Genomic DNA, 22,038 nt, shown 5'->3' with positions numbered 1-22,038 from the left:
ATAATTGAACAGTTAATTTGTTTCAGTGGTATTAGGATAAATGCTACCTATTGCATTAGAAGAAGTTGCCTACTTCTTTTCAAATAGTGCCATGGGATCTTATACATTCATCTGGTAGATAGGCTACATAGGGCTTCAGATTTATATCTGAAGGATGTCATTTCCAACAGTATAGCACTTAGTCAGCAACAGTGAAGGGATAGGGATCTAGTTCAAGTCAGGATGGTGTGCAAATTGGAAGGGAACTCACAGGTGGTAATGCTGTCAAACATCTGCTGACCTCATCCTTCAGAGATGGCAGCGGTCGCAAGTTTGGAAGATGCTGTTGAAGGAGCTGCAGCAATCTATTGTACTACATCTTGTAGATGGTACACACTGTGCATTAGTGGTGAAGAGAACAATTATTGAAATTGGTGGATAGGGTGATAGTCAAGCAGCTGCTTTGTCCTGGATGGCATCAAGCCTTTGATTACTGTTGGAGGTGCATCCATCCAGACAAGTGGGATGTGTACTATCAAACTCCTGACTGATGTCTTGTAGATGGCGGACATGAGTGGAGATAGGTGGTAAGTCGGTTGTTGCAGAATTTGACATAGGACGTTACAAATGATGCGACTTCCAACCACAACCATCATTGACCATAAGAAATAGAAATAGGAGTAGACCATTCGTTCCCTTGAGCCTAACCTGTCCCTGTAACCCTTGATTCCCCTACTGATCAAGAATTTATCTCAGCCTTTAATAATACATAAGAACTCTGCCCCCACAGCTATCTGTCACAAGGAGTTCCAAAGACTCTCAACCCTCAGAGAAGAAATTCCTCAGCTCAGTCATAAATTGGCACCTCTTTATTCTGAGACTATGCTCTATGGCTCTAGACTCTCCCATGAAGGGAAACATTCTCTCAGCATTTACCCTGTCAAGCCCCTTAAGAATCCTCATGTTTCAATGAGATCACCTCTTATTCTTCTAAATTCCAGTGAGTCCCAAACTGTTTAGCCTTTGCTCATAAGACAATCTCTCCATACCAGGGATCACTCTAGTGAACCTTCTCTGAACTGACTCCAATTAAATATCTTTCCATAACTAATGGGACTAAAACTACTCTGAATACTCCAGACATAGTTTACCAGCACCTTGTACAGTTGCAGTAAGTCTTCCCTACTTTTATATTCCAACCTCCCTGAAATAAGGGTCAACATTCCATTAGCCTTCCTGATTACCAGCTGCACCTGTGCGCTTGCTTGTTTCATGCACAAAGTATCCCCCAAGTTTTTTGAAGATGGGTCCCGAACCGAAACATCAGCTTTCCTTTTCATCTGATGCTGCCTGGCCTGCTGTGCTCCTCCAGCTCCACACCGTTATCTCTGACTCCAGCATCTGCAGTTCTTGCTATCAGTGATTTTTATCCCCCAAGTCCGTCTGTGTTGCTTCTTCCTTTATGCTAGGTATGCCTCCAGCCAGTGGAGAATTTTCCCTCGGTGATAACAAGAACACTGATGGTGGAGTCAGTGTGGAGCTGGGGAACACAGCAGATCAGGCAGCAGAGGAACAGGATGTCGACGTTTCGGGTTGGGACTCTCCATCGGAATTTTCCAGAATTCGTTCTGATGCCAGTTTTGCTGACACTCCCTGATGTTACACAATCAAATGCTGCCTTGCTATCACGGACTGTCACTCTCTCCTCACCTATGGAGTTCAGATTCTTTATCCATGTCTGAACCAAGGCTGTAATGCAGCCAGGGGCCTAGCTGCCCTGACAGAAGCCAAACTGAAAACCAGTCAGCAGGTTATATCGTTGCAAAAGCCACTTCATACCATCACCAGCAACACCTTCCAACATCAATCAGATGATCACCATCTAGTGCCTTCAGCTACTTCAGCCTTTTTTTGATACATGGAGCGAATCAAATTGGTTGAAGATTGGACGTGTGATGCTTTGGACATGAGGAGATGGAGATGGATCACGTACACAGCACACCAAGCACATTCGATTCCATCTTTGGATGACTGTGCAGTTTGCACATTCTTCCTGTGCCTGCGTGGATTTCTGGTATTCCTGTTTCCTCACACACTTCGAAGATGTGAAGGTTAGGTGAATTGGCCATGCTAATTTGCCCAGTGTCCAGGAAATATGCAGGCTAGGTAAATTAGCCATGGTAAATGCAGGGTTACAGGGATAGGATTTTGGGGGTTGGGGGTATGGTTTGCATGGGACACTCTTCAAAGGGTCAGCATAGACTCAGTGGACCAAACGGCCTCTATCCACATTGTAGGGATTCAATGATTCTATGATTTCTGGCAGATAATGGATACAAATGCTTCAGCCTCGTGTTTTAGACTGATGTGCTGGGGTCTCCCTTGGTGGGAATATTCATAGAACCTCCACCCTCTACTAGTTGTTTAATTGTCCATCACCATTCATGACTGGAGGTGACAACTGCGAGGTTTAGAACTGATCCACTGGTTATGGTATTGCTTAGACCTGTTTACTGCATGCTGCTTCCACTGCTTAGCATGCGTGGTATCTGGTTTTGTAGCTTCATCAGGTTTATACTTCGTTACACTAGTGTAATAAAGTTTTTTAAAGACTTTAACTGTAACTGTTTTTATTAAAAAGAGGTCATAATGTAATTTGGAACAGTGAACTGAAGACATTACTTTCAACAGATCATGTGAATTAAGTTAAATATCTTAATCGGCGACCTAGGAATTTAGTTGCTGTATGTTTGCAAAGTTGATTCTTATGGCTACAGAAAGACAGATGATCAAAGGCAAGAATCAAGTTTGCGTCAGAAGGGCAGGTCTAGATCACCTGGCCATCAAACTGGAAAGACTCAGTTGGGTAATAAACCTTAAAGACGGGACTGATAGTTCACTGGAATTAAGTATCTGTAAAGCATAATTTTGGCAAAAAAGAATAGTTCAATCTTTGTTTTCATTGTTTATGTGGAGATCTTTTCAAATTGTCATACATGTGCAGCTGTTTGCTTTCCCTTTTTTGCAATAAACTTGTGTGAATATCTTCAATAACAAATCAGCAAAATAACCAAACTGCAAAACTGAAACTTGTGATTATCAAAGTTGGTTTTACACTGGAGTCTGACTTATTCAGCTTTGGTTCAAACATGGACAAAACAGCTGAATTTCAGAGGTAAAACAATGACTACTCTTAACATGAAAATCACATTTGCCAGAGTTGTGCATCAAGCAGCCATAGCAAAACTAGAGTTAATGGGAATCAGGGAAAAAGCTGTCTGCTGGTTGGAGTCAATCCTAGCTGTGGTTGCTGAAGGTCAATCATCTCAGCTCCAGGGATCTCTTCAGGAGTTCTTCAGGGTAACGTTTTTGGCCAAAGCATTTTCAGCTGCTTCATTAACAACTGATCACCTATCATAAGGGCAAAGGTGGGCATGTTCGATGTGATCTGAAAATGTTCACCATCATTCACAGACTGCTTCACTATCTGACAATTCCACATCCAATTGCAACAAGATCTGGACAATATGGCAGGCTCAGGCTAAAAACTGGCAAGTTACATCCATGCCATGCAAATGCCAGGCAATAAGAGACAATCTAACCATCACCCCTTGACATTCAATGCCATTACCACCACTATATCACCCACGATCACAAGGCAGAAATTGAACTGGTCTAGCCATACACACAGTGGCTAAAAGAGCAGATCAGCAGCTAGTAATTCTACAATGAGTAACTCGCGTCTCAACTCCCCAAAGCCTGTCCACCGTCTGCAAGGCACAAGTCAGGAGCGTGATGGCATACTCTCCACTTGCCTGGATGAGCACAGCTCTAACACCAGTCAAGAAGCTTGTCACTGTCCAGAACAGTGTAGCCCACTTGTTTGGCACAACCACAAATATGCTTTCTAAACTATCTACAAGTTTCATTGCTGAAATTCACCAAAGTTCCTGAAGCTAGCCCCTTCCAAACCCACGACTGCTTCCATCTAAAAGGACCAGGGCAGTGGTTAAATGGGAACACACCGACCTGCAAGTTTCCCTCTAAGCCACTCACCATCCATTTTGCAATGTGTGCTGTTCCTTCAGTGTCGTTAAGTCAAAATCCAGGAATTCCCTCCCTAGTAGCACATGGACTGCATTTCAACATCACCTTCCCAAGGCCAACTGCAGACAGACAAGTGCTGGCCCAGCCAGCGATGCCCACATCCCAGGTGTTTAAAAAAAAAGATCAACTGAGATCATAACATTAGGTATGCTCTCTTACTTTCTGCACTATATGTGGCAATCAGCACAAGGTTTCCTTGCCCGGATGCCATGAGATCCAGAGTAAAATTTTGAGGTCTCCAGGGTAACAGTCTCCTTAATGTATTCTACTCTGCCAGCATTTCTGGTAGGCCAGACCTGCCAGTGGGACAGTTCATACCGAAAGATGTTGATGGTGATGGTGATATGTGGGATGTAGTAACAGAATCCTAATTTGCAGACAATGTCAGACTTTTACTTATCTGCGTGAAATCCTTCTCAATTTTGGCACAAGTCTCTCTGTTGGTCAGGAGGACTTTGCAGGGTCAACAGGCTTGGGTTTGCTATTCTTGTTTCCAGTGCTGAGGTTGATTCGGGTGGTCCATCTAGCTTCATTCCATTGACTAGATTTTGTTACAGTTTGATGTAACTGAGTGGCTTGCTGGAATACTTCAGAGGGTAGCTAAAAAATCCAATCACATTGCTGTGGGTTTAAAGTCACTTGTAGGTCAGACCAGGTGAAAACAGCAAATTTCCTTCCATCAAATGATACCAGTGAACCAAATGAGTTTTTGCAACAATGGCTACCTGGTCACCACTTGACTAGGCTTTAATTCCAAATTTTGATTAATTCAAATTTCACCATCTGGGATTTCAACCCATGTCCCTCAAACATTAGCCTGGGGCTCTGGATTACTAGTCCAGTGATATTATCACTGTGCCATCACTACAACAAACTTTTATCCATACATCTCACATTTTCACAAAATTTTAGTTGACCAAAGCACACGCCAACTAACTTCAGATACCAGATTCTTTATGTTGTGTAGTGCTCTTGCAGTCAACGCTCAGTTATGTACCGCATTGGTTCCTATTATCAGTGCAAACACAATTAATATTGCCAGAGTACAGCTACTTGGATCTCAACATGTTGGCAGTTATGTCAGAAGTTCGTTTGTAATTTCATATTGTTTATATACTTACTTGTCCTCCATTATGCTACTCATACTACGCTGCCATTTTTCACGTTTTGGAATCTGTATCTTGGAATAATCAGGTGCTCCCAAGCCAAAGTACGGATTTATAACCACTTTATCTACCTATGAACAAAATCATTAAAAAGAAAGGTAATTCACATATTAGCTATCTCCCACTCTGGGTGACTGCAAAGAGTTTGCAATTTCAAAAAATAACCAAATGCAATTTTAGCAATGTTACTTTTACAGTTATTATTTCACACAGCAAAGTAAAAGTCAAACAAAAATTAAAGCACTCTCTTCTGTTTCTTGGTATTTACAAGCCTGACCAATGAAATGATTGCTAAATGACGAAGGATCTGTTACAAATCTTGATCTGTTACAAATCTTGATCTGTTACAAATCTTGATCTGTTCAACAGAATAATACTCACCGCATTCAAATGCATGAATTAGGAGCAGAATTAGATTGTATGACACCTTGAGATTGCTCCTCCAATGAATAAGTTCATGGCTGACACATTTGTATTCCTGCTCATTATTCTATTTACTTTAGATTAACATATTGGAATGATTCCAATTTTGGATGAAATTATATTTGAAAATGATCATAAAATTTGTTCAAGCAAACATTAAACGCTGGAAAACATCCATCTATAGAGACAAGAGACTAGTCAAAATCTTAAACAAGGCCTTTCTTCAGAACTGAAAAATGGGAAAGTAGTAAATAGATTTTTAAAAAGTTAAAGGAGGGGGAAAAACAGATGCTGTAAATATAGAAAGGCAATGAGTCTTTTGACAGATTTGCAACCTGCTTAAAAGCAGGCTATTAAAGTAGTGTAAAAGTTTACTTTGATTAGGTAATAGAGAAATGCAACAGTAAATAAAAGACTGCAAAAGAAATAAGCTTCAACTATGGCAAAAAGTAACTCAGCCAGAGAAGACGGGGTCGGGGAGGGGGGGGGAAGAAAAGCAATACAAAAAAATCAGGCTTGTAGTTTGCAAGGAATCTGCTAACTGTGGCAGCCTCTTTAGTTTTCCAGTGTATTGCACACTGTCACTGCATTGTGTTCACAAGAGAGGTCAGAATTTACCAGCAGATGCCATCAGTACGCACAGCACAAAAAATATTTTTAAGGTCTACTATCCAATGTTTTTAGAACATTGCAGCTGTTATTATTAATCTATATTACATGTTTCAGGCAACAAACAAACATTTCCAAGTTCTTAATTGCAGTAACAGCCAGTGAAACTGCCGAATATTCTTCACTGTATTTCAGTTGACCAAGTAATAAATAAGACTGCTCATGGTGGTCTGGCAGCCTGCTTCAGAAGTCAATATAAGCATAATATCAAGTTACATTAGAATGACAAACATCACAATCATTGCTTTTCTAAAACAGTACATTTAGCAGATAGTGTTGTGCATCCTACCCTATTTGTGTACTGTAAGTCTGATCCAAAAAGTGGATTGTAGATACAGAGGTCAGCTTTTTCCAGTGACAACATTTTACTTTTTATCTCCAAAGCAGTGTAGCCCACATTTAGTGTATTTTCATGCTGATCCATTTCTTTGATGTAAGCAGGGTTTGCTACACAAGATTTGAGTCTGTCAAGAGGCGATGGTCTAAAAAGACCTGGAATGGCATGGGAGATGGTGTGCTGTTCTGCCAACCACCTGTGAAGAAACCAGGAAGACATTTTCAAAAATCTTCTAAGCTTATGATTTTCAATTAGACTTTTTTCACCTATTCCTCCCAATCCCAAGAGCTCGCACTCCTGTTGTAGTACACATACGCTGGGCATCCTAGGTATCTTACCCAAGTGTGTATTATTTGACAATGTACGTTGGTACGGGTGTCAAAAATCATCTAGTTGTGCCTTTCCTCAAAATTAAGGTTTTCAGCAAAACAAAAATGTTGTAAATGGAAACACTGGTTAGTTTTCCCAATTTTACCATGGGACTGAAGCCATTTCTTCAATTAGAATCAGCTAGCTCTCAACTTGGGAGGAACACAGACAATTGGAATTACAAGGTTATTTTGGGGCAGGGTTGGTAAACAGCTGGCAATCAACAAAAGGAAATTCTGATCAATTGGATTAGAGTGGCAAAAGACCATTTGAGTCACACAATGTTATCCTTATACATTCAAATATGTATCTTTGAATGGTGGGGTAACTGATTAGTGAATTCCCCTTCCTACCAAACATTAAAAGAATTGTTACAGCATAGGAGGCTGCTATTCGACACATCATGTCCATGTTAGCTCTTGACAAGATAAATTCACCAAATGTCATTCCCTTGCTTCTTCTATGCCCTGCATATTCTATGTTTTCAGATAATAATCAAATTCTTCTTTGAATACTATGATTGAAACTGCCTTCACCATACTCTCAGAAGCATAGGCCACTTAGCACCTCAAGCCCATTCCGCCATTCAAAATGGTCATGGCTAATCATCTAACTCAGTATCCTGATCATGTTTTCTTCCCATTCTATCCATTTGGCTGCAATAACTATATCTAACTCCTTTTTAAAAACATTCAATGTTTTGGCCTCCACAGCTTTCTGTGGCAGAGAATTCCACAGGCTCATCATTCTCTGGGAGAAGGAAATTCTCAGATCAGTCCTAAATAGCCTAGCCCGTATCCTGAGACTGTACCCCAGTTCTGGACTCCCCTACCATCTGTAACATCTTTCTTGTGTTTACCTGTCTAGTCCTGTTAGAATTTGAGGTTCCTGAGATACCTCCTCATTCTTCTGAACTCCAGGGAATACAGTACTAACCAATCCTTCTCTTCATACATCAGACCTGCTATCGAAGAAATCACTCTGGCAAACCTTCATTGCATTCCCTCTATAGCCTGAGCATCCTTCTTCTGATAAGGAAGCCAAAAACTGCACACAATACAATAGTCTAATTACAGTCCCGTGCAATTGCAGGAGGACATCCCTTCTGCTGTACCCGACTCTTTTCGCTATGAAGGTCAACATACCATTTGCCTTCTTCACTGCCTGCTGCATCTGCATGCTTATTTTCAGCAACTGAATCACAACGACACCCAGGCCTTGTGCATCTCCAGCTTTCCCAATCAACTGCCATTCAGATAATAATCCGTTTGCCTTTGATATCAAATATCACATATGATTCTTCATCTGCCATACATTTGGCCACTCACTCAAACTTGTCCAATTCACAATGAAATATCTCTGCCTCCTCACAATTCACTCTCCCACCCAGCTTTGTGTTGTCTGCAAAATGTTAGCTTTTACATTTAGTTCCTACATATAAACCATTCTGAATAGCTGGGGTCTAAGCACTGATTCCTGCAGAATAGTCCGATTCCCCATGTTAGCTATGGTCAGACTTCCTCTCCCATATTAATTTTGCCCAGACGGAAATGAACAATTGTTGCAGTTTAAGTGTTTGCTATTTCCTATCCACCATCATTCCTTTAAGTAATGCTCCCCAATTTACTATAGTCACATCACACCTCATACCATTGTGGTTTCTTTTAGTTGATACTGAAACTAGGGTCCTGAATCTAAATGTCACTTTTCATCTTAATGAAGAATTATCATATTATGGCCCTCAGGGGGCCTTGAACAGCCAGACTGCTAATTATTCCTCTCTCGTTACACAATATTCAGTCTTGGATGGCCTATTCTCCAGTTGGCTCCTCAATGTACTGATTCAGAAAACTATTTATAACTCACACCAGGATTTCCTACTTGACACAGTATGTTCTAGATCTAACCACTTGCTACATAAAGTTTTCCTCATGTCACCACTGCTTCTTTTGCCAATTACCATTATTCTGAGTGTAACTCTTCTCCATCTTATCGCTCATGGGATCAACTTCTTCTCATCTGCTCTGTTCAGAATCATGATTTTGAATACCTGAATCAAATCTCCTCTCAACCTTTACCCCAATCTACATAGCTGAGGTTTCTCATTCCTAGAACAGCTGCCATGAATCTCTTCTGCATCTCCTCCAATGTCCACTTGATGCAATACCTCAGTCAAGAACAAACTAGTGGCATTGATGCAATGTTTAAAAAAGGATTTAATTAATATATGAAAATATGTACAAAACACAGCACACCCCAAATTAATATTACACCAACAACAAAACAAAGTGATGCCATCCCACTTGATATTACTGTTAAAGAGAATCCCAACCGATAAAGAATTCTGAAGTCCAACAGTTTAAATAGATGGTCTGCATTAAATTCATTGATAAAATTCATCAGATTAATGTTAAATTTAATTCTGGTTCAAAGCAAATTATTCATGCTAAAAATTTAAATAAATCAGTTGTACAGATCACAGCAAGTTTATCATTTGTTAAATCTCCAAGAAATCCTGTGTCCCCAAAAGTGCTTTTCCGTAACCTGATCAAGATAGAAAACACGCCTATCATTGCACGCAAATGACAAAGTTAGATTTCATAGAATCACTAGTGTGGAATCAGGCCTTTTGGCCCATCAAGTCTACACTGGCCCTTCGAAGGACATCCCACCCAGACCCACTCCCCTAGCCTACCCCGTAATGCTGCATTTCCCATGGCTAACCCACCTAGCTGCACATTCCTACACTCTGGAGCACCCAGAGAAAACCCACGCAGACAAGGGGAGAATGTGCAAACTCCAGACAGTCGCCTGAGGGTGGAATCAAACAGGGGTCCCTGGCACTGCGAGGCAGCAGTGCTAACCAATGAGCCATGGAGCCACCCTGTGAAAAAAGATTTTTGTTTTTATATAGAATGGATAGGCTTGGGCAATCTTCCACATCATTTCTTAGATAGTTGTGTTGTTTCTCAACTTCAACAGCTTTGTGAACAAAGCAGCTGAGCCAGGAGTTTAGATCAGTCTGAACGAACATTCAGCACTACACTCAGAAAACTGTCATGACAAACAGCTTTTGCTGTGTACAGAGGAGTCAGCCATTTTTCAGAATCACTTAAGTGAGTGGAATTGGCTGGACATTGGAATGATTATCGGGCCCAAAGGACAAAGCTAAAAAGAGTATCGAGCAGCATCATACACTGAAGATTTGTGTAAAACAATTCAGCCAAGTCTTTTGCACTAATATGCTAGACTCTGCAAAAGGGATCCAGGCAGGCATCTAAACAAATACACGGTCAAATGCAACAGATACAAGAGCTCGAAGATCTGCAGGTTCTCCTCCAAACCACACATGACTTGGAACTATAAACATGATACCTTTGCTGTCATGGTCCAAAAAAAAAAAAAACCCCTCAAAATCCCTTTCAAACTACGCTGACGGCTTATCTACACAAAATGCATTACAGCGAGTTTAAGAAGACAGCCCACCACCACGTACTTAGGGGCAATTAGGCACAGCTGATAAATGCTGATATTGTCAGTGATGAATGATTATATGGAACATTCAAGATGTTCCAGGTATGGGTTGATTGGATCGAATGGTCTATTTCTTCAGCATATATCTTACCTTCAAGTTTCACACAATCATTTGGACACTCATCCATCAGTATCCTCAGAATCATATGATAAACTTGTATACAGTCTGGTGATTAAAACATATAGCATACAGGTAGACCCCTGCAGTAGCTTTGAGGGGAACAGCTGGACATGCAGTCAACACCTGCCTTCTATACTTATACTATTTAAACATTATGTACAAGCTCATAAGAAACAAATGGATGATAGCTGACAAAAACGATCGTGGATCCGATTTTACCGGAGCAGGACATATCATGGTATGCCTATTTAGACAGGTTTCTCTTTTTAAAATAAAAAGGCTACCAAATTGCTTGAAGCACAAGCCAATGATAGACCGGCATTGGGTTTTTTTGTATCTTAGTGAGCAACAGGTAAAACAGTCACCTTGTTAATAAAATTAAAGGCTGGCAAATAAGCAGAGAAAGGATTACCGGAAATGAATTTCACTTGGTGAATTCAATATAAAATCTAGTGCAGAAGGAAAATAGGAAGGAAAAGACAGACTGCATTCAGAGAAACAAAAAAAGAGTAAGGAAAAAATAGAACTTTTCATTTTAAAGATCTCTCAAGCAATCTTAATCTGAAGAACTGAGAATTCACACTGAACGATTACTTACTATTGGCAAAAGGGTCATTAATTGGCAGTAATAAATAATGGTCACAATTGTTGCTTTCCTGTTACTTTGGCATTTCTTGCACATTGTCTGATGAATGCAATACATTAAAAGATTTGTGAGAATGTGCATCTTTTCAGCCAGAATCAAGTTGTCATTTTGGTATAGGGTGATTAAGTTAATAATCACCAAGCTAAGTTTTTGAGTGCAACTGCAAATTCTTTTTTCACAAAACTAATTGTGAAGTGGCTCAAATTGTTCAGCAGTTTGTGATAATTCAAAATTTGGAAGGTTTCTGTTCCATTCTGCCAAGTCTTGGCCAAATGTGCATTAATAACAGCACGCATTGATACGATACCATCATACTTTCAACCAAATCTTGGACATTACAGGTACTGCACAAGTTTGCAACTGTTCTACCCTTCTTAGTCATATTTAAATCATGCAAATCCAATTCAAAAAAGGCAAGTGATAAAGTCTGTATTAATACCTATTATCTTCTTCATATTGACCTTCTGATCTCAGATTTGATCAGGAGTAAAGACACGGTACGGGAAAGAAGTGGAGTTACTTAATTCTCACTTACAGTTTAAGCATAGTACCAATTAAGATCTACTCATTCAGAATTGCAAACCATCATGTATTATATTCACTATTTTTGATCCCAGATTTTATACATAGCTCCTTGTTTACATGTAAAACAATGTTACAATACAGCAAAGACTGAATAATTGTAAACTTCCTTACTTGTCCAAGGCAATCAGCATTTTTGCACTGAGTGTAGAAAAATGAGTGCTAGATTCACTGCACACACGCATAATATCCTGGAAGCAGTAAAAGCTTGGTGCTCCAAGGCAATAGGATATCTTGCTGTTGTCTGCAAATAGTAAGATCACTAAGTTAATAGTGCAACAATTTGCACGTTACGCAGTCTCCTCATGCACATTACAATCAATACATTCAATTGTTATTAAAAAATGTTCAATTCATCTATAAAGGAAGACTTATAGGCACATAAACATGGTTTGGACTTCAAGGGATTATTCAAGAACCTGTAACTGAATTTTGAACTACAAATAATCTGATAGTGTAAACTTCAGAATTTTAGCACCTGTTCATGGAATGTAAAAAAATCTAAGATAAACTGTTATACATGAAAGAAGCATCAATAACTCGGTCTGGAATAAACTATTAAGGAATTGAAAGCAATTAGCCATTTCTGGAAGGTGGTGGTGGTGGAGTCGAAACTATATGAACAAAACTGTTTTGATACCTGGTTAATAACTGGCTTCTTTATGCCACAAGAAGCAATGATTGCCCCGCTGAAGAATTTAAGGAGTTAATCACATGAAAGCTGTGTCTTTAACAGACTGCTAACACCACATGTGACAACGAGCAGAAGAGTTACTTCTGATAAGAAGGCATGCTATAGACTAGATAGGTTCAGAGGAGTAGTCAATAATTTGGATGTAAGAATCTAAAGAATCATCAATAATATCACATGATAGATCTCACAATTGATAAAACCATATAAGAATCCAATATGAGAACTCTCCTGCAACAAAACTTCAAAGAACAACACTGCACAAGAATCAAACTCTGGACTTCAGAGACAGACACGGTTGGTTAGAATCGTAGCTAAATTCAACTATTAATCAAGTAATAGCCGAGTTGAGATGAGGCTTAACTTGCTGACTTGAAGGGGTCTTATTTTGGATGCTACATGCAATGAAGTTTAAATTGTTGTTGCAGTACTTAAATGTCTGTGAGATTTCTTAATAAGTAGCTAAATTAAAAGGTAACTGAGATGATTCACCCACAACAGTATATTTTATATACACTCAATGTCAGCTCCCCTCAACTCAAGGCTGATGTCTATTCAAAGTTGCAAATTCTCTTTTTTCAGGATTAGGTGCATCAGCTCAGCTTTCTCTAAACTTTCTCCAAACTAAGAAAAGTCTCTACTGTTACATACACGTGTGCAAGTGGCACATGCCTTTCATCAACTTGAAATTTTGGTGCAATGAAGTTCATCTGTATACAAATGGAAACAATTACACTGAACATTGCAAACCATTCCTACTGATGTTATGCAACAACAAAGAATCCCTTTCAAGTTTTCCTAAATTATTGTACATATTAGTAAAATCAAATGGAATAATGAATAAAATATTTTATTTATGGAGCAGCTATTCCAATCAGTTACCTATACCCTTTTCTTAAGTAAAGAAAGCCCGGAAGGTGCAGATAATTCATACAATAAGCTTTCTTGCTCTCAGACAGAGCATAAAGCGAATAATATCAACTGCAATATTCCAACATTTGCTTGCAAATTTACAAGTTCAGAAGGAACAGTTCATCTCATATTTGATCTTTCATCTTGGTCTTTCAATAACTGTATTCTGCAAGTTAACTTCAAACAGTTTCTTAGTAGCAACTCATTACAAATTGCTTCTCAAAATAGAAGTCACTAAACTGATGTAGCAAGTCTCAAGCACACCACCAGGTTTATAATAAAACGAACTGAGGCGTTACAGCATCGCAATTTTCTTACCTTTAACTGCTGTTGGTACAACATAGAGTGCAGCTGCCCTGCAAGAATTTTCTCCGTGGACAGGGAATTCTTTTATCAACACCACTCGTTTACCTATGGAAAAAAGATAAATCATGAAATAGTCAGTTGCATGCACATTTGTTTATAGCTTATTAAAATTATGTTTGCTAACATTTTCTGTTTTCTCATTTGTGTCATTCCTTGTGTCAATTTTTGCTTCTCATGTGCACACGTGCAATGGTTTAACCACACATTTTGGGCACTCAGTGGCATCATTTCCAGTCTGCAGTTAACTGTTTCAATTGAGGAAAAGCAAGACAGACAATAACAAAAAGGATGACAAGGTCAAATGAGAGAATAGAATTTTAGCTATTCAATAGAACCGTTAAAGCTCAATACTAAAATGGAAAATAAAATTTTAATGTCAGAGATCACAAGCCATTTTTGTGCACCTGCGTGTCCAATTATTCTGGAGCACTAGTAGAAGGAGAGAAGCAAATACTTTGTTGTCTATTCCACACCATTACGAGGAAGAAAACACAAATACTTCCAACAATTCTCACTTAAATTATTTACAATAATATTTTAGAAACTTCGAATGATGCAACATTAAGGCAGCTATTCAGTTCATTGCACCTACAACAGCTCCTTTGAAAGAGCAATTCAATTTGTCCCACTCCTCTGTTCTTTTCCAATAGCCCTGTAAACATTTGTATCGTACTACTGAATCTGCTCCCACCACCTTTTTAAGCAACACATTTGACAACAGCTTGTTATATTCAAATAAAATGTCCCCATGTTACCTTTGGTTCCTTTGCCAATCAGCTGAAGTTTGTGACCTCTAGCAACTAAATCTTTTACCCCAAAACAATTTTGCCTTAATTACTTTCTTAAAACCTTTTACTACTTTCAACACATTGAAGATATTTTTATCCTCAAACATCCCTGTTCCAAGGAGAAAATTCTCAGCTTCATCTCTCCACATAACTGAAGTATCTCATCGCTGGTCAAAATTCCTGTCACCTTGGAACAAACATAGGCAGAAAAGCTGAACTCCCAAATTGAGGGAAGAATGCCTGCCCTTAACATTAAAGCAGCATTTGACCAAGTGTGGTATCCAGGAGTTCCATCTAGAATCAATGAAAATCAGGGGGAAAACTCTCTGCTGGTTCAAGTAATACCTAATACACAGGAAGATGGCTTTGGTTTTAAGGTCAATCACCCCAGTCCTGGGACATCTCTGCTAGGTGGTGTACACAGCCAAACCAGCTTCAGCTGCTTCTTCAACTATCTTCCCTAAGTCATAAGGTCAGAAGTGGGAATGTTCACTAATATTTGGATAATGTTCTACACCATTTGCAATTCTTCAGATACAAAAGCAACCCATGTCCATATTCAGGAAGACCTGGACAAGCTTGGGCTAATAAGTGGCATGCAACTTACATGCCACACAAATGGCAGACAATCATCACCTCCAACATGACACAGAATCTAACCCTTGACATTTAACTGCATTATTACTGCTGAATCCCCCACTATCAAATCCTGCTTACCACTGAGCAGAAACTGAACTGGACTAGCCATATAGGCACTGAAGTTACAAGTGTAGGGCAAAAGCTAGGAATTCTGCTGTGAATAAATTAGCTCAAAACCTCTCCAACATCTACAAGGCACAAGTCAGGATTGTGATGTAATACTCTCTACCTCCCTGGAGAAGTGCATTTCTCAGAACACAAGATGATTGACACCATTCAGGACAAAGCAAACCACTTGACTGGTACCCTATCCACCATGAACATTCACTCTCTTGATGATAGACTCTTAGTTGCAGCAGTGCGTACCATTATGAGATACAGTCACAGAGCTGCGCAGCATGGAAATAGACTCTTTGATCCAACTTGTCTATGCCGACCAGATATCCTAAATCCATTTGCCCCATATCCCTCTAAACAGTTCCTATTCATACACCCATCCAGATTCTTTTTAAATGTTGAAATTGTACCAGCCTCCATCACTTCCTCTGGCACTTCAGATATTTACACAGCCTTCTTCAAAAGCACATTCCAAACCACAGATATCTACCAATTAGTAGGACAAAGGCAACACATACACACCAGCACCAATAAATGCAAGTTTGTCTCCAAGCTACACACCAGGCTGACTTGGGACTGCATTTCCCATTCCTTCATGATCTCCAGGCCAAAATTCAGGCATTTCCTTCATCAAAAACTGCAGTAGTTCAAAGAAGCTGTTCACCACCTTCCTCTCAAGGACGATTAGAAATAGGCAATAAATGCTTGCCTTGCCAGCAACGCACATACCCTGTGACTGAATAATAAGAAAATCTTCCACACACTTTGAAAGGCCTTGATAGTCTTTCTATAATGTGATGCCTGCAACTGAACGTAATACTTGAGCTGAAGCTTAATTAGTGTTTTATAAAGAGTTAGAATGACAACCTTGCTTTTGTACTCCGAGCCTAATACATAAAGTCAACAATCCTATACACTTTATAGATTTCCACATTCCTTTTAACATTTTACTTTTTAGTAAGTACTACCTCTCCTTATTCTTACTACTGAAACGGATACTTTACACTTCTCTGTGATAAATGTCATTCATCTGCTAAATTCATTGTCTCTTCACATCCCACTGATATCTGTTCCTGTCTTTTTCAATGTTACACAGTTTATTATATGCAACGGCAAATAGCAGTTTCTGCAAGGTATTTGAAAGGAAAGACGGAAAGGAAAGAAGTTTGGATTTATGGCATGTTTTTCTTGACTTTAAGATATCAAAAATACTTCACAGGCAACAAAGTTAAATGCTGGGGGGGAAATTGAATCAGAGATAGTAGGAACTGCAGATGCTGGAGAATCCGAGACAAGGGTCTAGGCCCGAAACGTCAGCCTTTCTGGTCCTATGATGCTGCTTGGCCTGCTGTGTTCATCCAGCCCTGCACCTTGTTGTCAAAGTTAAATGCTGCATCTTTAAATTTTGTTGGCAGATTCTTTTCAAATTGGTGCAATATATCAAAGTAGAATTCCTTTCCAAAACTTCAAAGCGCAACAATCCCAACACCACTATATACCAATAAAGCATTTGCACCAATACTTGACATAATTGACAAGAGACAATGAAAACAGAACTTTTATATTCATTCATTCCATAAAGCCACTTCTGATTCTTTACAATTAGCAATGCCAAACTTCAAATGAACAAAACAAATCTCTCATGAAGTAGTATAATAAAACGTGCGCTTGTTGTACCTTTGACTCCTTGGTTGTTAGGTGACATCAGTTTGGTAGCTTCAACTACAAAGTCAAGAATGTCTTGTCCTTTATTTTCATCCCTCTTCAGTTTTGTTTGTAGCAAAACTTTCTTTCTCTTTTTCTCCTTGCCTTCATTTTGCAACTCCAGCAGCAGGATCTTCACAAAGACAAGTACACAACCAAGTGTGGTACGGAAGACGGTACATCAGAACACAGTAAAATATGATTTACTAGCATAATAAACATGCCAAATGAGATGTTGTTTATTTAAAAATTCTTTGTTTCAAAATATCACAAAAACAAAGGGAGCAGGAATGAATTAAACTCAGAATGAAGAACAGTATGGTTGATCTGGGTAGAAGGCTCTTTGAAGGGTCGGTGCAGACGCCATGGGCCGAATGGCCTGCTTTCACACTGTAGAGCTCTATGATTCTATGAAATACATCAGCAATTCTGTGGCATGCCAATTTTTATTGAAAGCTACGTATGTACTGACCACCAATTTTAATAGTTGGGAGATGAATTTTGAAAGCGGGTAAGAGTTTAAGTTATGGAGTTTAGAAGTTAGCAATTCATGTTTCTTTATTGCCATTGGCTCAAAACTGTTTACAGTAAATAGTTATTTTCTTGCTCATGAAAAACAATCGGTATGCATATTCTTTTAACTTAAATTAAATAATGTGGGAAAATAGAGCAATTTGTTGATTTAGTCAAATTTTTCACATTTGTGACAACTCTGGAAATAGTGGAGCTTTATTTCCAGTGCAGTGCCTCACCAAGTCATCACATTAATATCAGCCAATACTCCAGGAGGAAAAAACCCTGAGTTTTCCATCAAAAGTTATCTAAAATCCAGACAGAACCATAGTTTAAACATTTCATCCAGAAGATGGCCTTTGATATTGCAGCCCACTCCCAAGTACTACACTAAAGTGTCAGTCTAGATGTTGTGCTTGAACATTTTTGTGGGACTTGAATCCATGATCGCTGACTCAGGTGAGAGTTGCTTCCACTAAATAAAACTGACACCAAAATTTTTTTTTTTTTATGTTTTCAAAACAAACAAGAGACTTGCTCCAACCATTAAAAGGAAAGGTTTAGTACAGCTAACCTTATCTCAGTCAGTCGGAGGTGAGCAGACACTGACACCATCAGTGACTCCATGGTAGCATTTCACCATGAAAGAAATTGAAGCATGGATGGCAAAGGTAATCAATGTGGGATAACATATGACATCTTGTTTTAATAATGAGGATAGCAAAGTCCATGAACTTTGAATATAATATCTGTACTGGATACTATTCATTTGCTTATTTAATAGGCCATGGTCTAACAGTGGATACGTTTGCGTATTACCAAAAACTACTTTGCATTGAGGTGCTCTGATGAGATGAAATGCAGTGGTAAGAATTTACAACTGAAATTCAAGGTCTTGTAGCCTTCACCGAAATATTGGGTAGATAAAGGAGCACACAAGTTTCCTTTACTGGACTGATCTTAAAACAACGAACCCAAATAAAAAGTGAGGACAGAAGCCTAACACATAAAAGGCTCCGGCAATAGGACTTGAAACTCTAATGCTAGCCTTGTAAAAGTGTGAACCACATTTTAGCTTTCCTTCAATTTAAATAGGATGTCTTTTCAGGGTCACACATTTCTGCTCTGGGTCTTGATATAACTGAAAAGGCCAGATGTCAACCCATGGATCTTGGAGCTCATTAGTGATGTGCTACCGGCAGTTTGTTCACCCAGAGTGCAAGATTGGCTTACTTTCTTTCTTTCACTGCTGCTGCTAATCCTCATCAGCAAAACATTTGTACTCAAACATGATGCAGTTTGATGGACAAGTTGTCGCCTTTTTGAACAATTGGTAACAAGCCCGTCCCAGTCATTAGTATCAGTGCTGGCACACTAAGAGTTGCAGAGTGTCTTTATAGCTTTTTCCATCTACTCCCCTGGAATTCTGGCTACTTGAAAATTGAGAAAACAGTACTGCTGGGGGAGACATTTTCCAACCATTCATCATAGTGTCCAGTCCATGATTATTTATAGAGCTGGCTTCAAGACAGATACTAGCATTTGCTTGAAAGTCTCAGATGGAATCAGCAGAATGTGGAGTTTATAAAACTGGTGGAATTTTTCTGGTGTGCTTATATGTCACTCAAGTACAGGAGTGTGGTGACAACTGCTCAGTATCATAGTTTAAGAAAACAAGCAACAATTCCAAGTTTGAGGGGCATTATCCTCTCATGAAACATGCTCCCTCATGATGTCTTAATAATTGAGCTATTAAAAGTTAAACAAAGCTCCTTGAATCAAAAAGGTATTTGTGCTGAGGTTTCACAGGAGATCTAGCAGAAGTCTGTATTACATAGAATCCCAAATGTATGTCAAAAGTATTGTCAGAATTCTCATAAGAATGGTAATTTCAAAACATCCAAGTAATATGAAAACTTTCATAATCAGGATGGGGATATGTGCAAAGTACACAATTAGCAATATTACCTGAACAAAAACTGAAGCTGCGAAGCTGCTGGAAAAGCTCAGCACGCCTGGCAGCATCTGTGAAGAAAAATCAGAGGAAGGGTCACTGGACCCAAAACGTTAACTCTGATTTTTCTTCACAAATGTTGCCAGGCATGCTGAGCTTTTCCAGCAACTTGTTTATGTTCCTGCTTTACAGCATCTGCAGTTCTTTCAGTTTTTCTTCAGCAATATTACATACAAGGTAAATACAAGTGACCAAAAGCCTACATGAACTTCAGAGGCCAAACTTCAGAAAAATTTCTCTGGTACTGACCTGGATAGCATCCTTCATCATAAGTTACAGAATGACAAGAAGTTCTATGGTCATAAGCAGCACTGCGAAAGATTATGTGATATTGAATCCTAACAGTAGTTCAAAAATGAATCAGAGATAGTAGGAACTGCAGATGCTGGAGAATCCGAGACAACAAGGTGCAGGGCTGGATAAACACAGCAGGCCAAGCAGCATCACAGGAGCAGAAAGGCTGACGTTTCGGGCCTAGACCCTTCATCAGAAAAAATGTAGTTCAAAAGCGTCTTTCTGCTTTTAGGCCTTTCAATACCAATGAATAAGCAACTGCTCCAGTGATGATAACATTCTTACAGGGTGTAAGATTTGGTACCAGAACTTCTGGAACTCTACAACTGGTCATCATCTTGCTTCAACATTCTGCAATTGACAATTCCAACTAGAATCTATAAATCCTTGGAGACATGCAAGCAGCTAACAGAATTACAGCAGCAACAAGCTGCATTTAATATAATTTAGCTCAACATAATAGAACACACTGAGGCACTGCACAGGCATGCAAGTTAAAAAATGGGTAGCAACTTTTAGATGAACTTAAGTTTGTAGAAAATAGAATGTGTGAGACCAAATCGAGGCTGAATTGGGATAATCAAGTCTAAAAGAATGAAAGAGTATTATGGCAACAAACAAACTGAGGCAAGCGTGGAGGTAAGCAATGTTACAGGACTGGGAATAGGTGGTCCTAGTCATGATGCAAAAACTCGCCACATAGCTAAACAGGACGCCACGGCTGCAAATAGTCTATTCAGCTTGAGACAGTTGCCAGAGAGGGAGAAAGATTGATGGTGAGGGAGTCAACTTTATGACAGGGGCTGAAGACAATAGCTAAAGTCTTCCCAATGTTTAACTGGAGAAAATTTCTGCTCAGTCAGAAAATCACACTGCCAACTTCGTGACAGTGCAAGGATCAAAGGAGGATTTGGAAGTAGAACTGGTTTCGGCATCATCATTCACATCAAAAACAATGTTATGTTTTTAGATTATGTCATTGACAGGTAGCACATGGATGAGAAATTGGAGGGGTGAAGGATAGATTCTTGGGGAACACCAGAAGTAACTGTACTGATGTTGGGGTTGGTGGGTGGGGGGGCGCGAGTGGAGGAATAGAGAGAATAGAAACTACAGTGGAAATTCACTAGCTACAACTAAATAGTTAACAACGGAACTAACAATTGCACTCTTAGTTGGCCAGCTGTGGAAGTGCTTTGGAGGAGGACATGGTGATTAACTAAATTCAAGGTTGCAGACAGCTCAAGAATGGCAAAGAGGAATAGTTTAGCTTTGTCATAGTCACACAGAACAATATTTCGGACTTTGATAAGAGCCATTTGCTGACAGAACATAACCCTGACAGCAAGAGTTGAACAGAGAGCTCCAAAAGATGGGCATAAATTGAGAGGCAAAATGTTTAAGGTCACTGTAAAGGAAAAGGAGGTTTGAGACTGGGTCATCATTTGAAAGAATCAAGGGACATAGGTTGGTATTTTGTGGAGAAAGGTAATGAAGACAGAGTTGAAGGAGGAGGGATCAGAATCAGAGGAGACAGAACAACTAACAATAATCAGATACGGGAACCAGCAAGAGAAGTTGGGTGGTCAGTAGTTTACTAAAAATAGGGCTGAATAGGTCTGACGAACAAGACAAGCATCAACACAACTACACGGAACCAGTTAGATTCTACATTTTGAGTTGGGGCTTCATTAACCCAAATATACTTAAAGCTTGATTTAATAGACTTATCCGGTATGCAAAATATTGCCAAAGAAACTTAGGACAGGAGTCAGCACAGCAGCAAGCCTGGGACAAGTGACCAGACTGACAATTGACACAGATGTGTAGGCAGTGATGTCAAGACCACAACAGATCACTTATCTCAGTATATTTGACTACATATTCTAGCCAGATACCTTGGCACAGTACATTGTTTGCAGAGTGCAAATGCTCCTGCCTTCTATCTCTTCTGTTTTGCTTACAACAAACCCCACAATAGTGTTACTGTTTAAGATTCAAGAAGAAAGGTACCATTAATATTAAAACCTGCATACATTAAGCAGACCTTGGCAGAAAGAACTTTTA

At 39.3% G+C, this 22,038-nt stretch overlaps 1 protein-coding gene across 1 annotated transcript in view; it reads right to left on the bottom strand.

Moving 5' to 3' along the window:
* LOC125485389 (krev interaction trapped protein 1-like) overlaps positions 1-22,038 on the bottom strand; it is a 35,617-nt gene that overhangs the window by 2,210 nt on the left and 11,369 nt on the right. Inside the window, exons 3-7 of the mRNA XM_048607945.1 lie at positions 17,124-17,283; positions 13,855-13,947; positions 12,048-12,177; positions 6,634-6,877; positions 5,208-5,323 (exon numbers count right to left, since the gene is read on the bottom strand). Of these exons, the coding sequence (XP_048463902.1) occupies positions 5,208-5,323; positions 6,634-6,877; positions 12,048-12,177; positions 13,855-13,947; positions 17,124-17,283 (743 nt within the window). The remainder of the gene's footprint in view (positions 1-5,207; positions 5,324-6,633; positions 6,878-12,047; positions 12,178-13,854; positions 13,948-17,123; positions 17,284-22,038) is intronic.

Source organism: Rhincodon typus, chromosome 2 (assembly GCF_021869965.1).
Source record: "Rhincodon typus isolate 14 chromosome 2, sRhiTyp1.1, whole genome shotgun sequence".
Classification (NCBI taxonomy): Eukaryota; Metazoa; Chordata; class Chondrichthyes; order Orectolobiformes; family Rhincodontidae; genus Rhincodon; species Rhincodon typus.
The sequence above is the reverse complement of the archived record's forward strand: the minus strand, read 5'-3'. Positions and strand labels throughout refer to the sequence as shown.